The sequence below is a fragment of the Ictidomys tridecemlineatus genome, chromosome 11 (genome assembly GCF_052094955.1).
Source record: "Ictidomys tridecemlineatus isolate mIctTri1 chromosome 11, mIctTri1.hap1, whole genome shotgun sequence".
Classification (NCBI taxonomy): domain Eukaryota; kingdom Metazoa; phylum Chordata; class Mammalia; order Rodentia; family Sciuridae; genus Ictidomys; species Ictidomys tridecemlineatus.
Genome location: NC_135487.1, coordinates 77,915,550 through 77,942,192, shown reverse-complemented (window position 1 = coordinate 77,942,192; position 26,643 = coordinate 77,915,550). Strand labels below are relative to the sequence as shown.

The window sequence follows — 26,643 nt, the reverse complement described above, 5'->3', positions numbered from 1 at the left end:
TTTAAGCATCCTCTTAGGAGAGTGATTAATACTACCTAGTCATGTAACAAATGAAGCTGCTAATCAACATGTTAAGTGCTCCTATTTGTTGAAAGCTTTAAAAAGGGAAAACTCTCCCCTAACCCTATCTAAATCTCAGGTGGGGTGCAGGTATAAGTAACCCAAAAAAATCTTCCTTCAGGCAATTCTCAAGTGGGACTGTGGTTGAAAACTGCTTTTCCAGAATGTGTGCTAATTTGTAAAAGTGCCTAGTGCATTTAACCAGCTAAGTTATATCTGGTTAAATCTCTGCCTTGTCTCCTGTGTATGCCCTGTTCTAATTAAGAGTTCAAACTTTGGGTTTTTATGTCACTAATAATTATACTCTGAAAATAATCATACTCATTTCCAGGATTAGATGAGTAGGGGAAGGTCCTTCCCTGTATAAGAGCAACATTCCAGAGATTTCTGATAATATTCAGTCTTTAAATTTTTATTTACAGTTAAACCCTCATAAACTCAGATGCATGTTTACATATTGTGCCTTTTTTTTTTTTTTTGGTGTTGGGGATTGAACCCAGAGCCTTGTGAATGCGAGGCAAGAACTGTCCCCAGCCCATACATATTGTGCTTTTTAAATTGATGCATTATAAAAATAGTTTTTCTGCCCTACTAACTTTTATGGTTACAGTATTAAAATGTAATGTGGTCAAACAAAAGCAAAAACAATGAGGAAGAATAGGGTCTGTCTGAACTTTTTATTCTGTCAGTGATTCTGAAGGTCACTTCCTCCAGGTACAAAGGTCTCCTGGGCTGCTATCTCACAATGGGCCCGAGTTCTGTTCCTTCTTCAGTCCTTAATGAGTCCATGTCTCTCTGAGCCCTTGCAGTGTTAACTCTGTTGATCCTTTTCACAAAACTCTGAAAAACAAAACAGTGAGTGAGACCAGCGGATGTATCTGCACTGTGGGTAGCCATTTACTAGGTTTCTTGGCCATAAAGCTTGAGGGAACTGAATCAACATATTTTAGGGATAGATTTCAAAGTGACGCCCCACCCCCATACTAGGGACTGAACCCAGGTGAGCTCTTACCAGTGAGCTGTATCCCCACCTCTTTTTTGTTTTATTTTTGAGATGGGCTTTCTGACTTGGCTGTGGCTGGCCTGGAATTCTGATCCTGCTGCCCGAGCCTCTCAAGTTTCTGGGATTACAGGTGCTACTGGCCTGGCTCAGTGAATGTTTAACTGGAACAGTATAAAATTAGGGAAAGAAGACCAAGCTAGCCTCATACCATCTTCAGAAGCACTTCCTTTAGAGCTCATACAAATAAGTCAAACAAGTAAAAGTTATATTTTTATGTGGATTAGAATTGAGATTAATTTAAAACTATAGAAATGCTTGTTAAACTTCAGTGCCTTTAGAACTGAGTGTTTTGAGCACCACTGAAAGCTAACCGGGCTTTAACCTAAGTTTCACGTCAACAGAAGGAAAGAAAATTTATATTAAAAGGTCACATGACCTTGACAACAAAAAGATGAGGCATTATTCGGTTGTTAAAACATCCCTGTCTACACAGGATAAGGCAAACAAGCAACAACTGTGTTTAAAAGCTGTTGGAAACAGCTGCCTGCTATTTCCAGATATAAGCGGCATGGAAGGGGGAGGTGAACAGAGGGTGTGCCTTGGTTAATAAAGGGCCTGAGGGCTGCAGATCTGTCAATATTGGCACAGAAGGTGATTAGTCTACTTTGGAGCCAGCTCTCCCTAAAGCTCAGTGCATATGATGTGACATGGGGGGATATGCAACTGCTTTAGAAAACTATCATTGCTAAACTTCCTAGACTGCCCAAGAGGCCAGTCCACACCAAGAACAGGAAAGGTACATGGACTATAGCTGTGTCCAGGATACCTTCTACCCAGGTCCTTAGGTACTGTTCCTACAAGGAACCTATCCAATCAGTGTTAATTGTTGTCAGCCTCACTTTTCTCTAGGGAGAAGGTTTCAGTAAGAGAAATGGTTCAGCCTTGGAAAGCTGAGCCAAAATCTCAACTCTGGATGGACAAGCTATGGTGGCAGAAGCCCACAGAGCCCTCTGGGTGAGAACTGAGGCTTCATGAGCCTCCTTTGTATGTGAGCCTTTGAGATTGTGAGGCTGGAGATTTCAACACAACGTGAACCGTTTGCTTACCAAAAAATCTTGGTCCATAAAGTAGGGCTTTTCTGAGGATCCATCATTTGTTTCCAGATCAACAGCAAAACATAGGAAGAGTGCATCCAGCACAGTTTCAAACACAGATAAAAAACTATGAGCGACTAAGTAGGCAAAAAAGGCGACCAATAACAGGGGAATTGTCCACACCTGGAGCACACGGTTGTAGTTAAAAGCCATCAGTCCTCCAAAAACAGTGAAACACACCACCAACACCTGTTTGAAATGAGTTTGTTGAGAATTATAAATTGATTAGGATATTTTTGTAATGATTTTTTCCCCCAGTTCCAAGTCATCATTTCTGTGTGTGTGATTTGTATTTAGGTGTGCTCTACTGTAAAGAGAGCTTGCCAGAAAATTTGGCAGAATGAAATAGAAAAGAAAAATGAAAGCTATGATTAGAAAAAAAAAAAAGGTTATTGGGAGTGGGTTGGAAGATAAATACACCAGCATTTTGTCCATGCCTAATCTTTATGCAGATGTAACAATACTCCAAATTTTTATTCTGGTTTTTCTCTTAATATCCCAATAAGCATTTCTACTTATGAGCTTTTTTTTTTAAATAAATATAACTTTCAAACAGTGCAACGATCCACTGAGTGGATGCACTGTAATTGAACAAGTTATTAGTTTTACCCCCCACCCCAGGGATTAAAGTGGGTTTTCCAATGCTGGTGTGGAGAGATAATAGGATTATTTCAGGCTTTTATGATATGCAATTATTACATTTCAAGGCATATAATTATAGGCCATGATGTACCTAATTCATTTACTGATGTAATGGAGTCTGTTTAGGGTCCTGTTGTCCCTGGATGATCAAGGATGCCCGAATGCTACTTCACTAAAAAAAACCAAAGCATTGTACGCAAGCTTCCAGATTTGATCAGGATGGCAAAACAAACAAAACCCTAAAAATCACCAGATATCACATGTTTATTAAAAACTCATGGGTCATTGTATATTTCTTATGGAAAATATAAGAAGATAAATTCTAATGTAAAATAGAATGAGTCTATTAAAAAAGATGAGATCTCATTTCTAAAGTTTTTGGAAGTAGTTATAGAAACTATATAACCCACAATCCTACCAAGTCAGCATAATATAAACAGTATTATCCACTTAAATACTATAAGGTTGAGTAGGGTGGCACATGACTATAATCCCAGCTACTTGGGAGGCTGAGGCAGATGGATCTCAAGTTTGAGGCCAGCCTTGGAAACTTAATGAGGACCTATCTCAAAAAGGGCTATCCCCAGTGCTAAAAAAACAAGCACACATACAACTGTAGAGTTCATTGTCTGTAGGCTGATTTGAAAGGCATAATTATTTTGTGTTTCTATTGCTACTGTCACATGAAAGCTCTCTGAGGCCTTGCTGAGCTTTAAATATAAATGCAATTAACACCCCTGTGAAAGCCAAGCAAGTTACAACTGGTTACTGATAGGTAACTATGATGGTAACAGAGACATAACCAAATACCACAGAAGCACAAAATCTTAAATGAGGAACACAGTCCCCATATTTGACACTGGCCAGATTACAACTGGTGACCAAGACCTTGTTAACTTGTGGGCACCGCTGAAAACCAACGTATTCATGTCACATGTGGAGGGAATGGTTGGAAAATGCGCAGACTAGAGAGTTTAGCTTGGGCTAGAGAGGACTGGGCGAGTGTCTGTAGTCAAGAATCTGAACTGTAGTCAAGAGGAAGTGGAATCAGGCAACCTGAGATTGTGTAGACCCACTGAGTGAAAATTACATGGAAAGAGACATACTATGTTGCACAGCCAGAAAAACCTAACGAAACATTGTGGTCAGGCCATGGGGGCAGGCTTGTGCCATTTTCATAATCATTTCTGTGACTCTTCCCTATAGCCCAGAACATGGGTTATCCTTATGTGATACATCTGAAAACTGAACTTCTGAGTTGTGAAAGCTTCCAAGCTCAGGGCTCTGTCCTTTGCATCATAAAATTTTGGAGCTCTAAGATGTTCCTTTACTCCATAGACTATGATAAATTCCTTTTTAAAAAATTATTCAGATGACAATAGACATGTAACTTTGGCTCCAATTGTGATATTAATAATCTACCTTATTTATAGAATTATTGCTGTTAAGTAATATACAAGTTTCATGAAATCAATATTAGTTTTTGTTGTTGTTTTTGTTTGTTTGGTTTTTGTGGCACTGGGGATTGAACTCAGGGCCTTGTGCATGCTAGGCAAGCATTCTACCAATTGAGCTATATTGCCAGCTCCCTTATTTCTGTGTTTTTATAACCCACAAAAACATACTTATTTGCTGAAGTTAGCAGCATTTTCATTTTAGACTTGAAAAAGTGAGAATCAGAATGATAGAGACAATGGGTCACAGTTAAAAGAAAAAGTAGCAAGAACAGAATTAAATCCTGACCCTACCAATATGGGATCCTTAGTTTCATCATCTGTAAAACAGGACTACCTTGCAGGATTGAGGAATAAATGAGACCATGAAGCACAGCATTTATTATAAAGCAAGTATACAAGAAACATTCATTCCTTTCAGATTGCTGTGTGACTTAATTTTTGGAACCCCACGTTTCTTTATTTAGTCAAGACATCTCACCTTTCCTAGAAAAATCATGAAGTCTCCAAAGCAGTTAATGGGTGTAAAATGACTTGAATTCTTGGATGCAATTTTGAGCGCATCTTTTGCTGATGTACAAAAATCTGTCCCGTTAATGGCAGTGGTAGTATAAGCATTCTGAAACAGAAGACAACAGTAAAAAATATAATGATTCATTAAAATATTGCTGTAAAGACAGTAGAGTGATAACACAGAATACGGGCGAAATACAGAAAGATGGTGACTATGAAGCCATTATCTTCACCCATAACAAATCCGTTCATTTTCAAAGTCACTTTCAGTTTCTGATGGTGTTCGAAAAATATTTTCATATAGTTGCAATAAATGGAAAAGGTAAAATAAGGTCCATACGGTGGGTTGAATATCCCATGACAAACGTAGAAATGATGGATAAAGCATAAATTACTCTTCAGGGCACAGCACAGTACGAGGACAGGAAAGGAAGTGGAGGTTCCAGAAAGACTTCTGGGACCATTTTTCACAATACCTTTCCCTTATGGCTCTATGTAATTTCAAGACCATGTTCTCCTTAATCTTTCAAAATGCTACCTGGTACTGCAGTTCACAGTAAGAATTATCACTTTCCTGGGAAAACACACAAGGTTACTACACATGCCTCGGTGGTTGACATTTCTTTAAAGAATAAAGGTTTCTTTAGCCCATGATCTACAAATCGACACTTTGGAACACCCTTCCAGAACCTCATAAGGAAACCATTTTGGAGTCCACTGCTGTTTTCTAGCTTCTAGTGGAAAAGATCCAGGAAAAAAAAAAAAAAAAGCAGAAGAGGAAATGGGAGAGGTGTAACTAGTAGGAATGAAGGAAATAGAACTAATTGCCCCAATTTACCAAATTCTCTCTTCACCACAGCAACTGGAGAAGAATGTTTGGTTCTCAAAGGCAAAAGGCTGGTGACCAGTTTCCCCCACAAGCTGCCTAGGCTGTCCTGGAACTTGAGAATCCTCTTGCCTCAGCCTCTTGAGTTGCTGGAATTTCAGGTGTGCACCACCATGTCTGACTGAACACATAATTTAACTAAACGTCTTCAACCGTCTAAGATTCTTTGAGTCCTGATGACTTATTCGTTAGTCCTCAAAACACCAGGAGTGGTGGTACATGACTGGAATCCCAGCTACTCTGGAGGCTGAGGCAGGAGAATCCCAAGTTCCAGGACAGCCTGGGCAACTTAGTGAGTCTCAAAATCAAATAAAAAAGGCTGGGGACATAGTTCATGTGGGGAGCTTGCCTAGCATGTGTGAAGCCCTGGGTTCAATCCCCAGTAGTGCAAAACAGACAACAACACAATAACAACACACACAGGCGCGCGTACACACGCGAGGGGTGGGTAAGTGGGTGAAGAGTGGCATATTTATTCTTTTATAGACTAGAAACCAAGATCAAGGGCATTTTCCTCAGATCCCTAGTGAATCAGTGAGACAGAGAACTTTTATTATTGTTGTTATTATTCTAACCTTTTGGATATTACACTGGCAGTTTTCATTAGGCCAAAATGCTATTAAAAGTGTGGTGGCTGAGGTGAGCGCCGGCTCTGGAACCAGACTGTCTCTGGGTTTCAAGCCCAGTGAGGAGTTGCTGGTCTTGGGCCAGTGATTCAACCTCTCTGAGATCTCCTTTCCCTGGTCTATAAAGGGAGGGAGAGCACCTACTGCACAGAGACGCCAGGAGGATTAAAGGACATATTTGCTCCCTATAAAGTGTTCAGCAAAGCACCCGGCAATGGAAAGCAAGCAATAAAGGCTGTAATTAGCTCGAGATCTCACCAGAGATGACCTCACCTACAACAGTGACACAGAGCAACTCCCTGCACCCCTGGAGAGAGGTGTGGGAAGGACCCGTGTTTCCTCTATCCTCAGCCTTGAGTCCCTCACACTCCCAGATCCAGGACGGTAGTGCCAGTGTGGTCACCATGCCACAAGCCTCTTGCCTCCTGTCTTTTCACTCAAGCTCTGTCCCCAGCCCCTCAACCCCCTCACATTCCCCCTCTACACTGAAGTCCTCAGTGTACTTCCTGAGCCCTGCGGGGACTGCAGTTTGTGGGGGAGCTTCTTTTTCCTGAAGCCCACTGCCTTATAATCAATTTAGGACCATTGCTCATGAGCAATAAAAATAGATTTTTGCTCCTTGGCTAACAGGATTAAAGGTTAAAGTGGTAGTTTCTCATGCATGTGTTGACTCCACAGATTTTTGGGGACCCATAACCATTGATCTTTCCTTTAATGTCTCATGTGCCACTGAAAGAGGACATTAAAACCACTCTGACAGGGAAATTATATGTGCCTTCCTGCAGTTACTACACCACCGGCATTTTAACACAGGAATTCAACCCTGAGTGCCACAGAGAGACCTAGAATTAATGTCTGCATGAATAGGTGGAGGAGGGAAGGCTCACTCAAGGCAGGATATGGCCTGAATGTTTCTGCCAGCTCAGCATTAGCTAATTCGTACTTATTCGGAGGAGAAGCTGCTTCCTTATCAGACAGCTGGAAGATGAATTGTGCTGAAGTTTCCATATTGTCGATCTGTTCTGAGAGTGTGTATGTGCCTGGGCTGTAGAGCTGGGGGGGGGTGTTATGTGTGAGTCATCTGCAGAGCCTGACAGTGCCTGGAAGGAACCGGCCGTGGTGAGGATTAGGAAGCACACGGTGTTGTGATGAAAGTTAATCGGGAGACCCCAAGGCTCATCTTCAAGCAAGGAGGCAAGATCAGTGGTGATCTCTGGCTTCCAATGTATTACCACACACAATTCGGTGGGTATGCTTCTTTAGCATCTCAGAACAGGTGGATAGCCTGGCATGGTGGCACATGTCTGTGATCCCAGCTACTGGGGAGGCTGAGGCAGGAGGATCAGAAATTTGAGTCCAGCCTGGACAACTCAGTGAGATATTGTCTCAAAATAAAAGGATAAAAAGGGCTGGGGATGTAGCTCAGTGGTAGAACAACACCCCAGGGTTTTAATCCCTATTACCCAAGAAACCAAACAACAAAACATGGATATTTCTGTGCCTTGATATTGAAAGCTATTAAAGCTTGACAATGGTCACACCTGAACAGTCTCGAGGTCCCTGTTCTTGTTCCCTTGCCTGGGATTAAGATGACTCTCAGTTCCAGGCCGACAGATCTCAGACTTTCTTGGACTGCCCACTTGGGACTGTCCTAAGCTGCTGGAAAGCACAAAAGTGAGAGCAGCAAGAAGTAGCACAACAAACTGCGGGTGAGGGAAGTGGGGCTTGGGGGGGATTAGGGGATATTTCACTGATGGGGCATTGGAGCTGGTCCTGGTGTTGGCTGTCTCTGGTGGGGAGTGAGGCAGCGCTGGGAGCCAGCAAGTGAGACAGGTGTGCGTGTGAACACGAACACACCTGTCAGGCACTGCGAGGCCAGCAGACGAGGGCAACGGGGAATGGATCTGGAAGAGTCACAAACCACACTCGAGGGAGCTGAAAGGCCTTGGTATGCATTCAGGGATCAACAAGAAGTTTTGGGACTCGTGATTTTTACCCCATGCTTCAGGAGGTTCTCCCAGGCTGCCCTGGGAACATTCAGGGCAGATGTTCCTTATCACCGTCTTCTGTGAGCCACAAAAGCTTGCACCTCTGAGAAGCAAAAATGAACTCAAACTCAGAATCAGTTTCTTCTACTAAACCCTGATAACATCCTTCTGATATCAAGCAAGCCATGGTGCAACTGCAGGCTCCAGCGCAATGGCCTTCAATTCAGTTCTGACCCCGTCTACCTGGAGGTATCATCAGATGCCACGGGTTGAGGACTCAGTCCCACAAACCTGCTCCCTACCCGACTTCAGATACCATTCACCAGTCCCCCAGGTCATTTTACCTGTTTCTGATGAACTAGCTATGAGTTGGGATTCTTGATCACCACCTCTTTGGATTCAGTTAATTTGCTCAAGGGGCTCACAGAACTCAGGGAAACACTATCTTGACTATCTATTATCCAGGGTATTACAAAGGATACCAAGAGATGCATAGGCAAGGTATGGGAGAGGGGGTATGGAGTTTCCATACCCTCTCTGGGCACACCCATCCTCTGGGAACCATCTGGAAGTTTTTCAAACTCTGTCCTTTTGTGTTTTTATGGGGACTTCATTGCAAAGCCATGACTGAAACACGAACACAAAGGATATGACCTGTCTGTTCAGATCTTCAGCATGTCTTCCTAAGAGGTATGGGGCAGGACCCTTTTCTGAAATGGGAGTGTTTTAGTTGGATTTTGCATTGCTGTGACCAAAACACCCAACAAGAGCGACTTAGAGGAGGAAGAGTTTATTGGGGGCTCCCAGTTTCAGAGGTTTCAGTCCGTAGATGGCAGGCTCCATTCCCCTGGGCTCAAGGTGAAGCAGATATCATGGGGGAAGGGCCCAGCAGAAGAAAGCTGCACAGGCATGTCCCCAGTCACCTACTTCCTTCAGCCACACGCCACCTGCCTACAGTTACCAATCTAATCAGTGGATCGGTTGATTCGTTGACAGCTCTCCTAATCTGATCATTTCGTCTCGGAACATTCTTGCATTTTTTTCACCCATGAGCTTTTGGGGAACACTTCAAATCTGAACCCTAACAAAGGCGGCTTATCATCTACTATCAAGCAAAAGAGATCAAAAAATTTCAGGTTAGAGTTTCAATGGCTTGCCTTGGGAAGAAAAAGGAGTAGGTGAAAGGAGGGCAGGAGATGGTTAGAGAGACTTTGCTTTGTGAGGCCTGCCTCTGAGGCCTAAATGCCCTGACATCGATCTAGTCACTTAGGAAATAACAAGGGCTATGGTAGTAGTGGTCCAGGGACTGTGGACGGAAATCAAAGAAAAAATATACAGATGACATGAAATCAACACTTCCCCAGACTGATTCCCACTCAAACCTTGGGAGCCCCTAAGTACCTCCATAATACCCACTGGGCTCTGCAGAGGTAAGATAAATTTGTGACCATACATCCATGGAGCGCACTGGCCCCATTAGCAGCCATGAGCCAAGGGCCAGACTCTTTTTTTTTTTTTTGTCAGTTATTTTTTTTTATTATTAGTTGTTCAAAACATTACAAAGCTCTTGACATATCATATGTCATACATTTGATTCAAGCAGATTATGAACTCCCATTTTTACCCCGTATACATCTTGCAGATTCACATCGGTTCCACATCCACTTTTTTACATACTGCCATACTAGTGTCTGTTGTATTCTGCTGCCTTTCCTATCCTCTACTATCCCCCCTCCCCTCCCCTCCCCTCTCCTCCCATCTTCTCTCTCTACCCCCATCTACTGTAATTCATTTCTCTCTCTTGTTTTTTTTCCCCTTTCCCTTCAATTCCTCTTATATGTAATTTTGTATAACAATGAGGGTCTCCTTCCTTTACCGTGCAATTTCCCTTCTCTCTTTTTTTCTCTCCCCCCTCTCGACCCTGTTTAATGTTAATCTTCTTCTCATGCTCTTCCTCCCTATTCTGTTCTTAGTTGCTCTCCTTATATCAAAGATGAAATTTGGCATTTGTTTTTTATGGATTGGCTAGCTTCACTTAGCATAATCTGCTCTAGTGAAGGGCCAGACTCTTACTTTGGGAGAAAACAGAAGGAACTGTAAGTCTTCCTAGGTAGTCTATCTCCCCAAGATCCTCACCTCAGGAGATGCTGTGTCACATGTTCTAAATAGCTTGGCACAGACCTGACAAAAGCCTCCTGATTTTGTATCTATGTCCTTTTAAATTTTTCTCGGTCACTAGGCAGGTACGCAACTTCTATATGTTACTGCATGGTCACTGTGTGAGTGTATATACCTTGTGCCAACTTCTAGGCTGTGTCTGCCTGAATGCATTAACTCATCTAATCCTCCTAACAACCCAGCCCAATAGGTAACTGAGGAAATCAAAGCATAGAGAGGCTAAGCATCATGTCCCTGGACACAAGCACACAACTGGTGTGGTACCCTTGTTATACCAAGTAGGCCTGATTCATTCGGGCCCATCCCAGAAAAATGTTCACTTTGTGCTTCTCCTTCCAAAAGGTTCAAAATAATAAAGTGGTGCTCTCATAAGATGTACCATTACAAAGAGCCAAGAACATGGCAAGATGGTTTGGTGGAAAGAGACTGGGCTCCAATCCTGTTGCCTTCAAAGACTTGCTGAGTGGCTTCCAGTAAGTCTATTGCTTCTCGGGCACCCTGTCTCACAGCTTGTCTTGCCTGCCTGCCAGCTCCAGAGTCCTATGTTAAAGATGCTTCATGTTTGTGCAGTGCTTTATAGTGGACCAGGCACTTTCCTATTTGATTTTCTCTACCTCTCACCACCGCTCAGTGAAATGATCACCATAAGTCCTACAATTCTCATTTTACAGAAAATTCTAAATATCGAAGAAAAATGAAAGAGTTAAGTGTTCTTTTAGGTACCAGAAAAAGCTAGATTAGCTCTTTAATTTACATTGAGATTTTCCAAGAATGTTAATCACAGCTTTTAGATAGAAAGAACATTTTTTTTGCTCCTTAAGTCAAAACCAAAGCCCATACAGTTCAGCCCTCTGTCCCGCGTCAGCTGAGCGCAGCCGCAGTCCTCCCCCTGAGCTGAAGTGGTTTCTTCTTTTGGTGGCAGAACTGTGAACCTGAGTTTCTGTTGACTTTGAAAAGTTAAAACAGAGTTCCCTTCCTCCAAAGAGAGAAAGTATTTGCCAAAACCATGTGCCGTGAATACTCAGCTTTATTCCTCGGATGGCTTCCCAACAGAGTTCTAATATTTATTAACTCAAAATAAAACAAGATCTATTAAAACCAACTGAGAAACGGGATGATGAACAAATTACACACTGGTGGTATTCATACTTTCCTCAGAAATGAAAGAAAGACAGTGAAATCTGAGTCCGGCTACATCCCTGTACATCCAGGGTCCTCTGTGGCCCTACAGTAAAACTTGCAGGAACCACCCCAAAGTAGTTTCATCCTGAGCTGTTTTTATCACAAACACATGCAGAGGGGCGGGCAGAGCACAAAAGCTTCTGGGCCTTCCAGGGCCTGGCGTCCACCCTTCATATCCCTTCAGGAATTCACTGGACCCAAGGTTGCAAACCAATGTCCAACAAGACGGTGATTGGGAAACCTGCCAGTCCCCTCAAAGGTTGGGCCAGGGTGGAGGTGGGTGGAAGGAGGAGCTCTCTCGCCTGAACTGAGAGCCACTGCTGCTTGCAAAGCCAGAGGTAAGGCAGTGCTGCCTAGTTTGCTCTGTTTAAATTTCATTTGTATTTTAGCCAGGTGCAGTGGTTCAGGCCTGTAATCCCAGAGACTTGGGAGGATTGCAAGCCAGCCTCAGGAACTTAGTGAGGCCCTAAGCAACTTGGTGAGATCCTGTCTCAAAAAATAAAAAGGGCTAAGGATGTGGCTCAGTGTTTAAGTGCCCCTGGGTTCAAGCCCTGGTATGTGTGTGCGTGTGTGTGTGTTTTGCTTAATTTTAAGAATGGCTCTATTATTTCCATGTTCATCATCAAAAATCGAGGAACCCAGATAGAGAAAAAAGAAGAAAGTAAGAAAATCACTTCGATACCCCACTACCGCCACCAGGAAATAACCATTGCTAACATCAACCTGGACCTCATCCCAACATTCCTCTGTAAATATAGACAGGCAGAAAGGAGAAGGAATGGCAGACCAGCAGAACAAAACAATTCCCAATGCCTTGCAGGCCCAGGATACAGGACCACATAGAAGTGCTGACTGTGTCCAATAAGCTCTCTCCCAGTTACAGAGTCCTCTCACACCCGCTAATCTCGTTTGACCTGTGCATAATCAGTAGAGGAAATGAGCAAGCCAAAAGGGAGGCCTGGTCTGTTGTAAGGCAAAAGTAAATTGTGGACCGGTGAAATGGGAGATGCAGGACCTGAGGAGTGCTTATACAGTTACTGACTTCAGGCTTTATTAGGAAGACTCGTAGATTGAAGAGCACTGGTCTCCTCCTCCTGACCCTTATTCTTGACAAGGAATTCCAGGCAGCACAATGAAGCTATAAGGCCATGGCTTTGGGGGTCACATAGATTACCACATAGTAATGCTATCATCTTAGATAAGCTCTTCAGCCTCTGGGTCTATTTCCTCATTTGTACCAAGGGGTAACATCTATCTAAAACAGAGTCCTTGAGAGGATAACCTCAGACAGCATGTGCAAAATAGGTACCGTGTATCATATTGCAAAACCTCTACACATGGCCACGGTATTTAAGACTTTAGAAGATGGGTTCTTTGGTTAAGAGAATGTCAAACATCTCTGGTTGGAAGCTCAGAACTGTGGAATAGATAAGAGGAAGATGAAGAGCACGAATGGGAATATTCAAATTTTTCATGGATTTCATGATCTTGGGAAATAATTTTAAGTCAGGTGTCTGTCACACTGTTGGTGAGCCTGGGGTTGGCAAAACAAAAGCTGACCTCTTAGGTCACATGAGAAGGGCCTAAGAGAATCTGGCAATAAATCTGTTAGCTTTGCATTGCTGTGACAAAATACCCAAGAAAATCAACTTAAGGAAGGAAAGATTTATTTTGGCTCATGGTTTCCGAGGTTTCAGTCCCTGGTTGGCTGGTTTTATTACTTTGGCATGAGAAGAACTTTATGGCAGAGAGATCACTGGGGAGCAAAACTGCTCCCCTCATGGAGGCCAGGGAGCAGAGAGAGAGAGAGAGAGAGAGAGAGAGAGAGAGAGAAAGAGGAAGGGGTGGGGGCAAGATATAGGCCCCAAGGGCACACCATCAAGGGCCACTCTCATCAACCAGGTCCTGCCTCCCACAGTTTCCCCAGTAGTCCATTCAGCTATGAATTGATCAATGAATTAATTCACTGATGAAGTTATAGCTTTCACGATCCAGTCACTTCCCTAAAGCTCCACTTCTGAACACTGCTGCATTGGGGACCAAAACAGCAACGCTCTGAAACAAACCTTTGTGGGACATTCCAGATCCAAAGCATCATGAAATCAAAAGGTTACACTAGTTGCTGGGAATACCTACTGCTCTGAACCACAGCTTAGTCTATCTTATAGAGAAAGTCTCTCATTAGAAAAATGGATTTGCTTAAAAGATATTTCCCATAATAACACATCTTTTTTTTTAAAGAGAGTGAGAGAGGAGAGAGAGAGAGAGAGAGAGAGAGAGAGAGAGAGAGAGAGAGAGAGAGAGAGAGAGAGAGAGAATTTTTAATATTTATTTTTTAGTTCTCGGCGGACACAACATCTTTGTTTGTATGTGGTGCTGAGGATCGAACCCGAGCCGCACGCATGCCAGGCGAGCGCGCTACCGCTTGAGTCACATCCCCAGCCCACACATCTTTTTTTCTTTTTATTGTGGTAAAAATATAATATTAAATTCATTGTCTTAACCATTTTTAAGTATAGTGGCTCAGTTAGATATTCGCATTGTGTAACAGATCTCTAGAAACTTTTCATTTTGCAACCCTGAGAGTCTATATCCATGAAACACTAATTGCCCCAGCCCTGGGCAACTGTTTTTCTACGTTCTGTTTCTGTATTTTTGACCACTTTAGACACTTTGTAAGAGAGGAATCATACAGTATTTGTTCTTTGGCAACTGGCTTATTAATTTAGCATAATATCATCAAGTTTCATCCATGCCCTAGTATACGATAAGATTTACTTCTTTTTAAAAGTTGCATAATATTCCACCATATGTATACACCACACTTTCTTTGTCCATTCATCTGTTGATGGGAGTTGCTTCCATTTCTTGGTTATTGTGGATAATGCCATGATGAACATGGCTGCGCGAATATCTCTTTGAGACCTGCTCTGAGTTCTTGTGGACCTATACCCAGAGGCAGAATTGCTAGATCAGATGGTATGGTAGTTCTATTTTTTTCATTTTTTATTGGTTCTTTCTAGATATACATGACAGTTTGAATGTATTTTGACATATCATACATACATGGAGTATAGTATCTTCCCATTCTTGTGGTTATGCACGATGTGGAGTTTCACTGGCCATGTATTCATATAAAAGCACAGGAAAGTTATGTCCGATTCATTCTACTGTCTTTCCTATTTCCATCTCCCCTCCCTTCCTGCTTCTATTTTTAATTTTTTGAGGAAACTCTGAACTGTGTTCCAGAATGACTACACCATTTACACTCCCACCAACAGTGCATGAGGGCTCCAACTTCACATCCTTACCAACACTTGCCATTTCCTGATCTTTAGACGGTGGCCATCTTGATGGGTATGAGGTGATATCTTGTAGTTTTGATTTATGTCACTAATGATTAGCAACACTGAATATCATTTATGTGCTCATAGGCCATCTGTGTAAGTTCTCTGGACAAAAGTCTCTTCAAGTCCTTTGCCCATTTTAAAAATTGGGTCTTCTTTTTGTCGTTTCTTCTATATTCTGACATTAACCATTTGTCATCTTTGATTTATGATTATTTTCTCCCAAATCATAGGCAGACTTTTCACTCTGTGGATCTCTCTGTGAATGATTCCTTGGGGTGTGTCGAAGTTTTTAATTTTGATGTAACTTTTGTTACATTTTTCTATATTTTATTTTGTTGCCTAGGCTTTTGGTGTTATATCCAAGAAATCACTGCCAGATCCAATGTTAGGATACTTTTCCTTATTTTTTTTTTAAAAAAAGGAGTTTTATAGTTTTACGTCTTACTTTCAGGTCTTAATCCATTGTGAGTTAATTTTTCCATCTGGTGTAAGGTCCACCTCAATTTTTTTGCATGTGAATATCTGGTTTTCCAAAGGCTATTTATTGAAGAGATTGTCGTTTCCTCTCACTGTGGTCTTGTTCTCTTTGGTTATATATAGCAGGGGTTTATTTCTGGGCTCTATATATCCATAAGATCTATATACATAGATGTGACATGGCTATATCTATGTTTATGCCAGAACCATACATATTATTTACTATAACTTTGTGGTGTGATAGTTCTCTTTTTGAAGCTTAGAAGACTGACAACTGGCCTTTTCATTTTAGCCTCCTCTCTCCACTGGCATTTCTGCTTAGAAATCAATTTTTCTTGTAGTTTTAAGTGTGGTTAGAGCAGCTTGAATAAGAAAGCTCAGCTGTTTTTTTTTTTTTTTTAACTTTTGCAGTACCAGGGATTGAACCGGGGACCTCACACATGCTAGGCAAGTGCTCTACCACTTGATACATCCCCAGCCCTTTTTTATTTTGAGATAGGTCTCTCTAAGTTGCTGAGTCTAACCTTGAACTTGCCGTCTTCCTCCTATCCTAGCCTCCCGAGTCTCTGGGATTCCAGGCGTATGTCAATGCACCTAGTAGGGCAACCGTTTTTACTAGTGTTTCCTTTTTTCTTTATGACCTCCCTGCTACTCTTGGCAGACACCAAGAGCCATGTAGGCAGCTCATATTCATCCTTCAATCCCCAGACATGCAGGGAAGGGCTCCCTTAGTAAAGTTTCAGGCTGAACGGTGGAAACAGGGCACTAGGTGAGATCAGCAGCCTCTCCTTCCTTTGGACCTCTCCAAGTTTCTTTGTTGCCTTGATGGAGGCAAGATATGGACAAGGCAAATAAGCCCAGAGAGCCCTCTCCACCCACATGGAGTGCGTCCTGATGAAGTCACGGAGTCTCAGCTGCTGGAGGAATGCAGGCTAGCACCTGCCCTCTTTACCCCACCCAGTACCAACTGAGGCATTCCATAAGAGGCGACAGGAGGAGAAGAAACCACTTGAAGAATTGCCAAAGCCTGCTGCCAACTGACAAAACTTTTAGGAACTTTCTAGCCCCACCTACAAAAGCTAATTAAACCAAATTTATCAACATCACTTCCTCTCTGACTTTTTAGGTCACTTGTTCTCAAAGTCTGTAGAGATGAGACTCCAAATGGAAGGCTGTCCAGCTGTCCCTGATACCTGTGTGATGTTCTCTTGACTTCTGCTTCTCCAGCCTCATGTATTTTCTTCTTTTTCTCCTCTTTCTACTCCTCATTCAAGCAGAACTCAGGCTCTGTGCTCATTCCCAGGTGTGCAGTTACAGGGAAAGAAGATACCCAGTCTACAACTCCTACTGGCTTTTGTTGTCCAAACTTTTAAGCTCTTTGAGCCATTAGCCACAGTGGAAAAGGTGAAGGAAAGAGATTCCCAGTATGAGCAGAATGTTTTTGGAACAAGGGGTAAGAAATGCAGGTTTTCCTCTACCCCTAGAAGAGAAAATGAGACTTTCCTGGCCTTGGGAGAACTAAGAACAGAGGTTGTTGTCCCAGTCATGGCTCCAGGGCTGTTTGGTATTTGCAGAGTATGAATAAGTGGCATGACTCTTCCATGGCCATTCCCATGGTCCCGGTTTGCCCAGGGGTGAAAGGGTTCCAGGGATGTGGGCTTTTAGGTGACCAAGACAGTTGGTCACCTACTACTAGCACATCCAGGCAGATAGGACTGTAGGTGGCCTTGTAAAAGATTTCCATTTTGCCAATCAGGGTTTGAAGAGCCATGAAGATGGGAAGATGGATGTCTCAAGAGTGATCTGTGTCGATTAATGTCTGGGGATACCTGAAATCTTGTGTAATTCTATGGGGGAATAGTCCAAAAATAACAGATTAAATTTCTTGCCAGTCCAGTGGAATGGAGCTTGAAGTCAGTGGAGAGATGTGATACAATGTTTCTTGCACATCTGCATTTGTGGCTGAGATTCACATCCATGTGGAAGCCATTCCAAGATGGGACTTAGTTGGTGGCAGCCGGGAGCATCATTACATTCCAGTTCACAACAGAACAGGAATTAGTGACTGCTACATTGAACTGGCTTTTATTCCCTAACCACAATGACACATCTCCTTTCTCTCTTAGCTGTTTCTTTTTAGGAATGAATTCTTTAGTTTCTAGCCAACAGTCACTTCCTTCTCTCAACAAGTCTCAATATCTAAGACAAAGACACCTGGAGAATGACAGTTGAGGAATGTACCCACGGCCAGTGCCTTGCTTAGAAAAGGCATGGAAGGGAGGGGGGTTGTGGGCTTCAGAGGTGGGGAGTGGGAGCCCTCTGACAACAACCCAGCTCCGGAAGACGAAAAGAAGAGACAGAGAGAAATGCCTTGGAGCAACCTACTGTCCCTCCTGATGAAAATTAGATTTGGAGTCAGAGCTACTTGGTGATTTAATTTCATTTCCCACACTAAATGAATTTGGGAAATGTTGAAACCAATCTATAATCTTTGCCTTTCCCAAGCACATGAGGTAATGTTGATAAGTTAGATGGTGAACGTTTCCTCGTATATCCCTCACCCTGGCTGTGGTCACCGATGACAGCCCAGCAGAGCCTGGGCTTCGAGGTACACCCTGCACCCACTGCAGACGCAAACCTTCAGAAAGGAAGAACTGTGGAGGAGTCCAGTCTGTGGCTGCCAGGTCCTCACACCCAAACACTGTCACAGCAGTGTTGACATGTGTCACCTCCTTCCTTATTTATGAGGAAACTGGGTTTTGCTGGTTCCAAGGGTGGAATCAAAGTTAAAAACATGCGCAGTCTCCCTCAGCATATTATCAGCATACCTAGAACAGGTCACCACGGGAAGCTACAAAGAACATAAAGGGGTTGCATTGTGCCTGCTATGTGACGCTCAGGTGTGTGAAGGGGATCTCATGATTTAAAAAAAAAAAAATGGCCGTTCCTTGGATCAATCAGTGTTGTTGGAAAGTGTCCCATTTGCCCTTGCTGAGCAGTGACATAACTACTTTTGACGGCTGAAGATGGGAGGAAAGAGAAGAAAATGAGGGCCAGATGCAAAAGAGAGGGGGGTCAGAGGTCACCACCTGAGGACTGAGGGCTGTGGGGGAAACCAATCTATAATCTTTGTTTTTTCCAGTCTTCAGTCATTTTCTGTCTCCTGCTCACAGGTTTGCACTTGAGGGCCGGCCCTTCTCTCGTTGCCCTTCACGTTGGGGGAAACTTGGGCATTGTACTTGACTGCAGGGGCAGAAGTGGTGCTCTCAGCTCTACCCAACAAGTGACGAGTGTAGTGGCTCTGACTGGGGGTAGGGTGGAGAAGAGAAGGGCGTATTTGGAAGAGTTCCTGGTGGATGTGACGAAGCCCTGACTGAGTAGTTTTGATGCACAGCCTTGCCAACAAGCGTGATTCCAAGCGCCACAGCATCTCACCAGGAGTTCACACACTGGGTGGTGGGTTGATAAGAATAACTTTCATTTACTCAGCTAGTACTTCTACATGCCAAGCACAAAACTGAGAGCTTTCCAAAATTTCTCTATTTATTTATCGTAATCCTGGGAAACAGATGCTTTGATAACAAAGGCATCTGGCACAGAGACTTCCAGTATTTGATGAATCAAAAAGCAAGGATGGCTAAAACCTCCCCCACTCCAAGAAACTATTTTTGGAGTATGTACTAAGAGTCAGACACCAAGCCTTAATAGTTACATGTACTAGCTTATTTAACCCTCTCCACTGCCTGTGAGGTAGGTGTTAAGAATTTTGCTTTGTAAGTGGGGAAATAGAGGCTGAGACAGGTGAAGAATCCTATCCCAGGTCCCTGAATAAAGGAGGTATGATTCAGACCCTAGACCTGTCTGCCTCAAAGTCTGCATCCCTCCCCCTGTATCCCACTGCTGGGAAAAGGGCATATGAATCTTGATTCAAAGAGGGGGAAGGAATGAAGGAGAGGGAACTCTCACAGATGGGAGTAACTGTCTCCTGAAAGAAAGGAAGGGCTGAATGTGAGGAGAATAGGGGAGGCAAGGCACAGGAAGCTGGGAGTTTGGTACCATTAATAAAAGGTAAGATCCTGACCTTCCCAGGACCCAAAGCTCCTCACCCTTCTGTCCCTCAAGTGCCTGTCCTCCATGTTGCTCAAGGGATAGGGGAGATCTACATATAGTTCCAATTAACACGTTGTGTAATGTGGCCGACTGGTCAGCAAAGGCTTCTCAGTGAAGTGGGGAAGGCAGGGGAAGAGAAGCCACAGGATGAAGAAGAGGTGAATCAGAAAGAGCACTGTCCACCGTGCAGCCCCAGTGAGGCTCTCCATACCACAGACTCTGCTACAAGGAGGGGAGGGTGTCCCTGACCTCTACAGAGTTCTGGGGTTCTGAGTTCCAAGCCTGTGGAAGGAGGGTCCTGGTGGACGGGTGAGAAACCTAGGCTGGAATAGTGGTGTGAGAGTAACCTCGATCCCCCTGACTTTGTATTTCCAAGGCAAGAGACCTTCTGTGGTAATACCTCTCTTGTTTGGTCCCAGGGGAAGAGGCAGACTTAAGGGACTGGGTGAGTTTGGAGGGAGGAGCAGAGATAGAAGGGTGAAGGTAAGGGATTCCCAGTATGAGCAGAATGTTTGGGAACAAGGGGTAAGAATGCAGGTCTTCCTCTACCCACAGAATAGAAAATGAGACTTTCCTGGGTTTAGGAGAACTAAGACAGAAGTCCGTGTCCCAACCATGGCTCCAGGGCTGTTTGGTATTTGCAGAGTATGGATAAGTGGCATGACTCTTCCATGGCCATCCCTATGGTCCCGGTTTGCCCAGGAGTGAAAGAGTTCCGGGGATGTGGGCTTTTAGGTGACCAAGACAGCTCGTCCCTTCCTCACTCTTTCGGGATCCACCTGTCATGAAGACTATACCTTCTCAGACCCAGCTTTTGCCTTGTTGGTCAGGCCTGGGAGAGAAGGACTCAGTCCTTCTAACTTAAGGCTGAAACACTGACAAGCTACTCGCCTACAGCTGATCCTGTGGTGCACTGTACAACCAGCCAATTTGGTATTCAAGCTGATATTTTAAATCTTCATCTGCTTGACACTTTGCCTCTCGGTTGTTCCAAACTTGGAGAAGGAAGAGGGAGGCCTTACAGGCTCCTCAAAAACCTCAGCAGTCAGCCCTGCTGCTCCTCTTCCCTCTCACTTTGAGCAGATTACTAGTTCACCTTTCAGAACCTTAGCGTTATCATCTATTTAAAAAAAAAAACATAATAATAGTACATCCCTCCCAGGGTGACTTGTGAGTATATGAGTAGTTAACACATATAAAGTAGAGCAGCACCTGGCATATAGAAAGTGCCTGATAAATGGCAGGTACGCCTGTCTTGGGGAGCCACACACTTTGGAGAAGTCAAAGCAATTCATGGTGAACACTCAGTTGCCTCCCTAGAGAGTGACCTAATGGTCCCAGTGCTTTTTATAACTTTCCCTCTCTTGCTTATAGTGATGCAATCATTCATTGAACATCATTCATGGCTTTTCCCAGAAGGTAGAAGAATTTCAAGTCAGGAAACGCTTCAGAGTCTAGTCTAAGATGGCAGCTGCTCACTGGGCCCTACCCTAAAGGGAAGAGGGGGCTGAGGCTCACTTTGGGAAGAAGGCTTTAGGGCCTCACCCTCCTGAGCCATGGCCCTTGCAACATGCCCACAACAGGTGGGAGCTAGGCTCTCAAGTCTCTGCTCCCAAGAAAGCCACACAAAGACCTGTCATATGCCCACAGCTTTGGAGCCATGCACCAGGAAACATGAGGACTCAGTTTGTTTTCTCTCAGACAGTCTGGGGCCTCTGACCAAGAGGTACCTTAATTCCTTTCTATTTAAACCAGGATAGTAGGAGCATTTGCCATGAAACAGCTGGGTAAGGGGATTACCTTTGTCTATAAATGAGCCTTAATGCAAACTATCATATTGACACAAATGTGAGCTTCTTTCTAAAACACGCACACATGATGCATCTCTTAGGGCTCTCACCATCAGCTGGCTGCCCCAGAATAACTCTAAACCAGCTGGTGGGAGAGGCAGGGTTCAGGACCAACTCTGTCATAGGAAAAAAAAAATGACTGATAGCATACTGTACAACAAGATCACCTATTATGGCACTGCCAATTCTGGAAGAACTCTCCTCTTAAGAACTTTCACATTATTTTTTATAATCTAGTTAGAGAAAGTTCACACTATTCACTTTTTATTTTTTCCCCTGAGATTCACATGCTCCTCTGAGGGCAGGGAGAGAAGAGAAACTGGAGATGTGCCCACTGGCTGGGGATGAAGCAAAACCTGACATGGAAAAGTCACTGGGTGCTGCTGCTATTGAAGAGAGAAAAGGGAGTCATTGAAATAGAGCTAACAGTAGGGATGAGGGGAAGAGAAGGCTCTGAGATTGTACAAGGTCAAGTCTACCACAAAGAATTAGAAGACAGACTGACATTATGTCCACTGGAAAAAGTACTGGTGGAGGGGGCAGGTGGAGGGGGACTGTGAGGCAGGGAGGGAGAGATGTGTGTATTTCCCCAGAAGCAGCAAGTTTTTCTCTGTGCTCCACTCCATGAGACTTTCTGGGACTTTTTTGCCTGTATATTTGTTCATCAGGAAGACAGGAAGCCACGAGCAATATTGAGCAAACACCAAGAGGCGACAATCAGGGCACTGGCTCAGTAGCTTGTATGTAATGGGGGCCAAAGGAAAGTAGGCCACACACTTCACAGCCTGCACCAAGATACATCTGATTCACCCTCTTCCCTCCTCAAGAAGATGTAGCACTAGTTTATCAGGCCCACAGAGAAATGGATGTAAAAGGTGCTGGCCATTATGGTACTCTTCCTCTGTTGAGAATGACTAAGGTGATCATTTTACCTGAATCTTACTACCAGTTATTTATTTATCACCACCCAGCCGTACTACCGGCAGAATCTCCTAAGTGGGTACAGATAGATGGCTTCCCTTCATCCAGTCACATTCCCAGGCTCTGGGATCAGGACATGATAAAGCATCCATGATCTCTGTGATTCTAGGGTAAGGCCTTGCCATGGATAAGAAGCACAACATGAAAAAAGGGACCCTGTCATTTTGGAACACAACAGGAAAAGAAATGTCTCTTCCGTCTTCCCCTTTTCTTGATCCCACACAGGGGAGCAGGTGGTACCCACATGGCCCAGCCCTGGGTTAGGCACCCCAACACAGGGCAGAAAGCTGCAAAAAGGCATTAGGAATCATTTGATTCTACCCTGTCAATTTGCAGGAGCTCAGTAAAGTTGAGTGACTCACCTAAGTTACACAAAGGAATAGGCAGAGAGGCAAACTGCTGCTACACTTGACTAAGGGGTCGTCTTCCTCTGGGGGCATCTCCCAGGAGACTGGATAGAAATGGTGGTTCTTAAACTTTTTTTTTTTTTAAACTGAGGATTGAACCCAGGGTTTCACATCCATCTCCAGTCCTTTTCGTTTTTTATTTTCAGAGAGGGTCTTAATAACTTGCTATGGGCCTCTCTAATTGCCGAGGCTGGCCTAGAACTTGGGATCCTCCTGCCTCAACCTCCTGAGTGGGTGGGATTACAGGCATGTGCCACGACACCTAGATATCTCAAATATTTTTGACATCAGCCCATAGCTCACTTCCTACCTATTCCCACTTCTTCTGGAAGAAGGAAAAAGGATCAAAAAGGAAGGCAAAGCTTAAGGTGACAAAAATATAATGAATAAATAAGAACCGAGTAATCGATGGAAGTGTAATGTTCATTACGCCAGGAATGACTGCGATCAAACAACGCAGCCAACTCAAGGCAACACTGGTTGTAGCAAGGTGTTCTACCCGCAATTTGCAAAATCCCAATTCTCTGCCCGTGCACATTCACAAACTTCGCAGGGAGGCCTCACCTCGGCAGCAGTGTTATATCTTAACAGAATAATGAATATGAGTTCTCATGAAACACCCATTTGGGTTTATCAAACAAGTTTATCAAACTTATTTCAATAAGTTTAAAAAAACACTCTTTAGTTTACTTATTGGTAAATAGAAAAACATGAAAATCTATAGAATTCTGCTATTTGCCTATAAAAATTGAGAAAGAGCTTTCCTGAAGTGCTCAGATCAGTTTGGAACCACTGGGAAGAGTGCTGTGCCCACCAGCGGGTTTCACACTTGGAGGAACACTGATGCACAGATGCCTGTGTGTACTTGGGGAGGAACTGCCACAAGGAACTGCAGGTGGGCACTTTATGAAGCACTAAGAGGCATGTCCTTCTTGCTGAGTGGTTAGCTTGCACAGTCCCACAGGGGACTTCTCAGACAGGACCCACCAAAGTGCTGGGAGGGAGCAGAGAGGCTACACAGGGGCTCCTTGCCTGTAAGTCTCTGAAATGAGTTAGCCCACACTGCCAGAGGCTTGGACCACTGGCTTTCCTGAGGAGTGGAGGTGGGTCGCCCCACCTGACATGGCTTTCCTCCTCTACAATTGCATGATTCAGAGTTCACTGCCCTTGACAGCCCTACGCCTTTCCGGTCCTCCATCAGTCAGCCACTAACAAGACTTGCTCTGTCAGCAAACTAGCTTGTCTGGTCCTAGCTTGGAAAGGTGCTGGCTGCAGAGAACAGCCCTGGATGGTGGTCCGGGATCCTCTGGCTGGTGAAAAAACACTTTTGGGTTAAGAGTTTGGTCCCGGATGCAAAACAGGCTTGGATTCAACTTCTAGTTCTGTCACCGTGTGCTTTCTCTAAGCCTCAGTTTCCTTATCTGTGAACCGGAGATGCTATCCATATAATGTAGGAAAAGGGCTTAGGCTACAACTGGCAGTAGAGCAAGCACCAACTTCCCACAACTATCATTGGGATTTATGAGCTTCTGATCTCTGTTGAGTGCTCCACTGAGGTCTTATCTCTTCTATGAATTACCCTAATTATTGCATTAAAAGACCTTTAACTACCAAGATTCTCCTTTTCTAAACTTCTGCAGCCCTCATTCCAGCACTTAACCTGCACTTTTTTGTACCACTTACATAAGTGTCTCATGCATATACCCCCTACTGCACCCCTCTCTCCGCCAAACAGCCTATCAACTACATGAAGGCCAAGCTTATGCTTGATACTGACTCTGAATCCTCGTCCCCCACACTTACAATGCCAGGTTCAGCTGGTCACATCCAGTGTAAATAAGCAAATGGTTGTTACAGAAATGAACACATGAGGCGACACAATTTAAAAAATTTATACACGTTTAGTATTTATGATGCAGAGAGAAGTAGATTAGAAATGATGAAGTTTGAGGTTTTATTCCGCACTCTGCAAGTGAATTACTGTGCCATCTTAGTTTGGGTGTCTACAAAATGTGACAACTGTCACCTGTTCCCCTCACAGGGCACCGTGAAGATGGATGAGGCTTTTCAAAAGCAATGGTGAGTCACAGCCAGCTCCTTGATGTTAAAGAGAGAAGAACATCTGGGTGCCAAGGCTGACAAATGCATCTCACCCCTTTGTAGCTTTCTTTTCCCAGCTTCCCTTCCATAAAACAAAGAAAATAAAGTAGGCCCTCGGCCCTTCAAAATCTGACTTCCAGACACAGATGTCAAAGCCTCCCCTAGCCACTCATTCCAACGCTGGGACATTTCTTAAAAGCCTAATCTGAATTCCTTTTTTCTCTCTCAGCTCACTTTGCTTTGTCTGTTTCCAGATGAGACCTACGATAGCTCTGGTCACCATTTCACAATTACCATATTTCTCCTTAAACATTTTTACTTCATTCTGCTTTCTGGTGGTCGTTTTAGATCAGAGGTGACCCCCACCTCCACCCCTGCCAACATTCTCATCAGTTCTTTTGTCTTTTTCATTATTCCTCTTCTTCTTCCTCAATCTCCTAAACCTCGGGAGTCCTTGAAGTGTTCATGTCAGTTGTACCACGTCACCCCCATGTAAGGATATGGCGACAGCTGGTGTAGGTCACAGCCTGGTGCTCAGCCACCGTGATTGGAATTCCAAAGACCTACCCCTGCTTGCACCACTGATTCACTACAGGAGCCGGGTCAAGACCAGCTTAGCCTTTCTGTGATTCGAGATCACTCTCACCCTATGTCTGTTACAAGGTTTCACCCCCTCTACCCTGGTAATTAGAGTGGGGTTAATATCAACACGATTTAATATAAACACCCTGAACCCCCAAGGGAAAAGGTCCTGAGTTCATATAAAGAGGTGAAATTTCAGAAGGCAGAAAACACGTCCCTCAGGATAACAGGGAAGAGGGAACAAATGTAATGCTGGTATGAGATAGTGGTTCTCAAATATATTTAGGGGCAGAATCCTATCTTCAAACGAAAGCTTCAGGAGACGCCCCACCTCAGCCACATAAGAGTGAAGCTCTCTGGCTGAAAGGCCAGGCAGGGTGGGTGGCATGGAGCTAGGCCACCTTTCCTCCTCCTCACCTGCTTTTCTGCCCTCTTGGTTTCTCCATGTCAGCAACATCTACCTTTAGGCTTTTGTGGAGCAGGCTGGAAACCAGGAGTGAATGAGGGAGGCAGAAAGAACCTGAATTTCATACAGTGGTGAGAATGGCAACTCTAGCTTGGAGCCCAGGAGGACCCTATGGCCAACATATGGGTTTATAGTCATAGTTTTTGTCTTTCTAGTCTCCCTATATGTTTCTTTTCTTTTTTTTTTTAAAGAGAGAGAGAGAGAGAGAGAGAGAGAGAGAGAGAATTTTTAATATTTATCTTTAGTTCTCGGCGGACACAACATCTTTGTTGGTATGTGGTGCTGAGGATCGAACCCGGGCCGCACGCATGCCAGGTGAGCGCGCCACTGCTTGAGCCACATCCCCAGCCCCCTATATGTTTCTTAGTCTTGACTTTTTGTGCAAAAAAAAATCTTGCCATTGTTCATATATTTTTGAAATGCATCTCAAAAATCTTCATGGAGTAAGTTGGTGTCCAGATCCACACACACACACACAGCTCTGGGAAGAGAGGCATGGCATCTTACCCCATGACAAGTGTATTCCCAAGGTTTGTCTTGACTTGCTTCTGGCTCCACTATTTTCAAAGGTGATATGGGATTTTATTGTGCTTTATATGTGCTGGCTTGTGGCAATGCAAATGAAAACTAAACA

At 43.8% G+C, this 26,643-nt stretch overlaps 1 protein-coding gene across 5 annotated transcripts in view; it reads right to left on the bottom strand.

Annotated features, from left to right (window-relative positions):
- Positions 1-718: 718 nt before the first annotated feature.
- The window catches only part of Slc44a3 (solute carrier family 44 member 3), a 75,455-nt gene continuing 49,530 nt past the window's right edge, over positions 719-26,643 (bottom strand). For 3 of the 5 annotated variants that reach the window (XM_005327701.5, XM_005327700.5, XM_078026780.1), the window contains exons 13-15: positions 4,795-4,932; positions 2,170-2,406; positions 719-900 (exon numbers count right to left, since the gene is read on the bottom strand). In XM_005327701.5, coding sequence (XP_005327758.2) covers positions 796-900; positions 2,170-2,406; positions 4,795-4,932 — 480 coding nt within the window. In that variant the 3' untranslated portion in view covers positions 719-795. The remainder of the gene's footprint in view (positions 901-2,169; positions 2,407-4,794; positions 4,933-26,643) is intronic. The other 2 variants (XM_040289016.2, XM_040289017.2) reach the window with 2 other exon arrangements.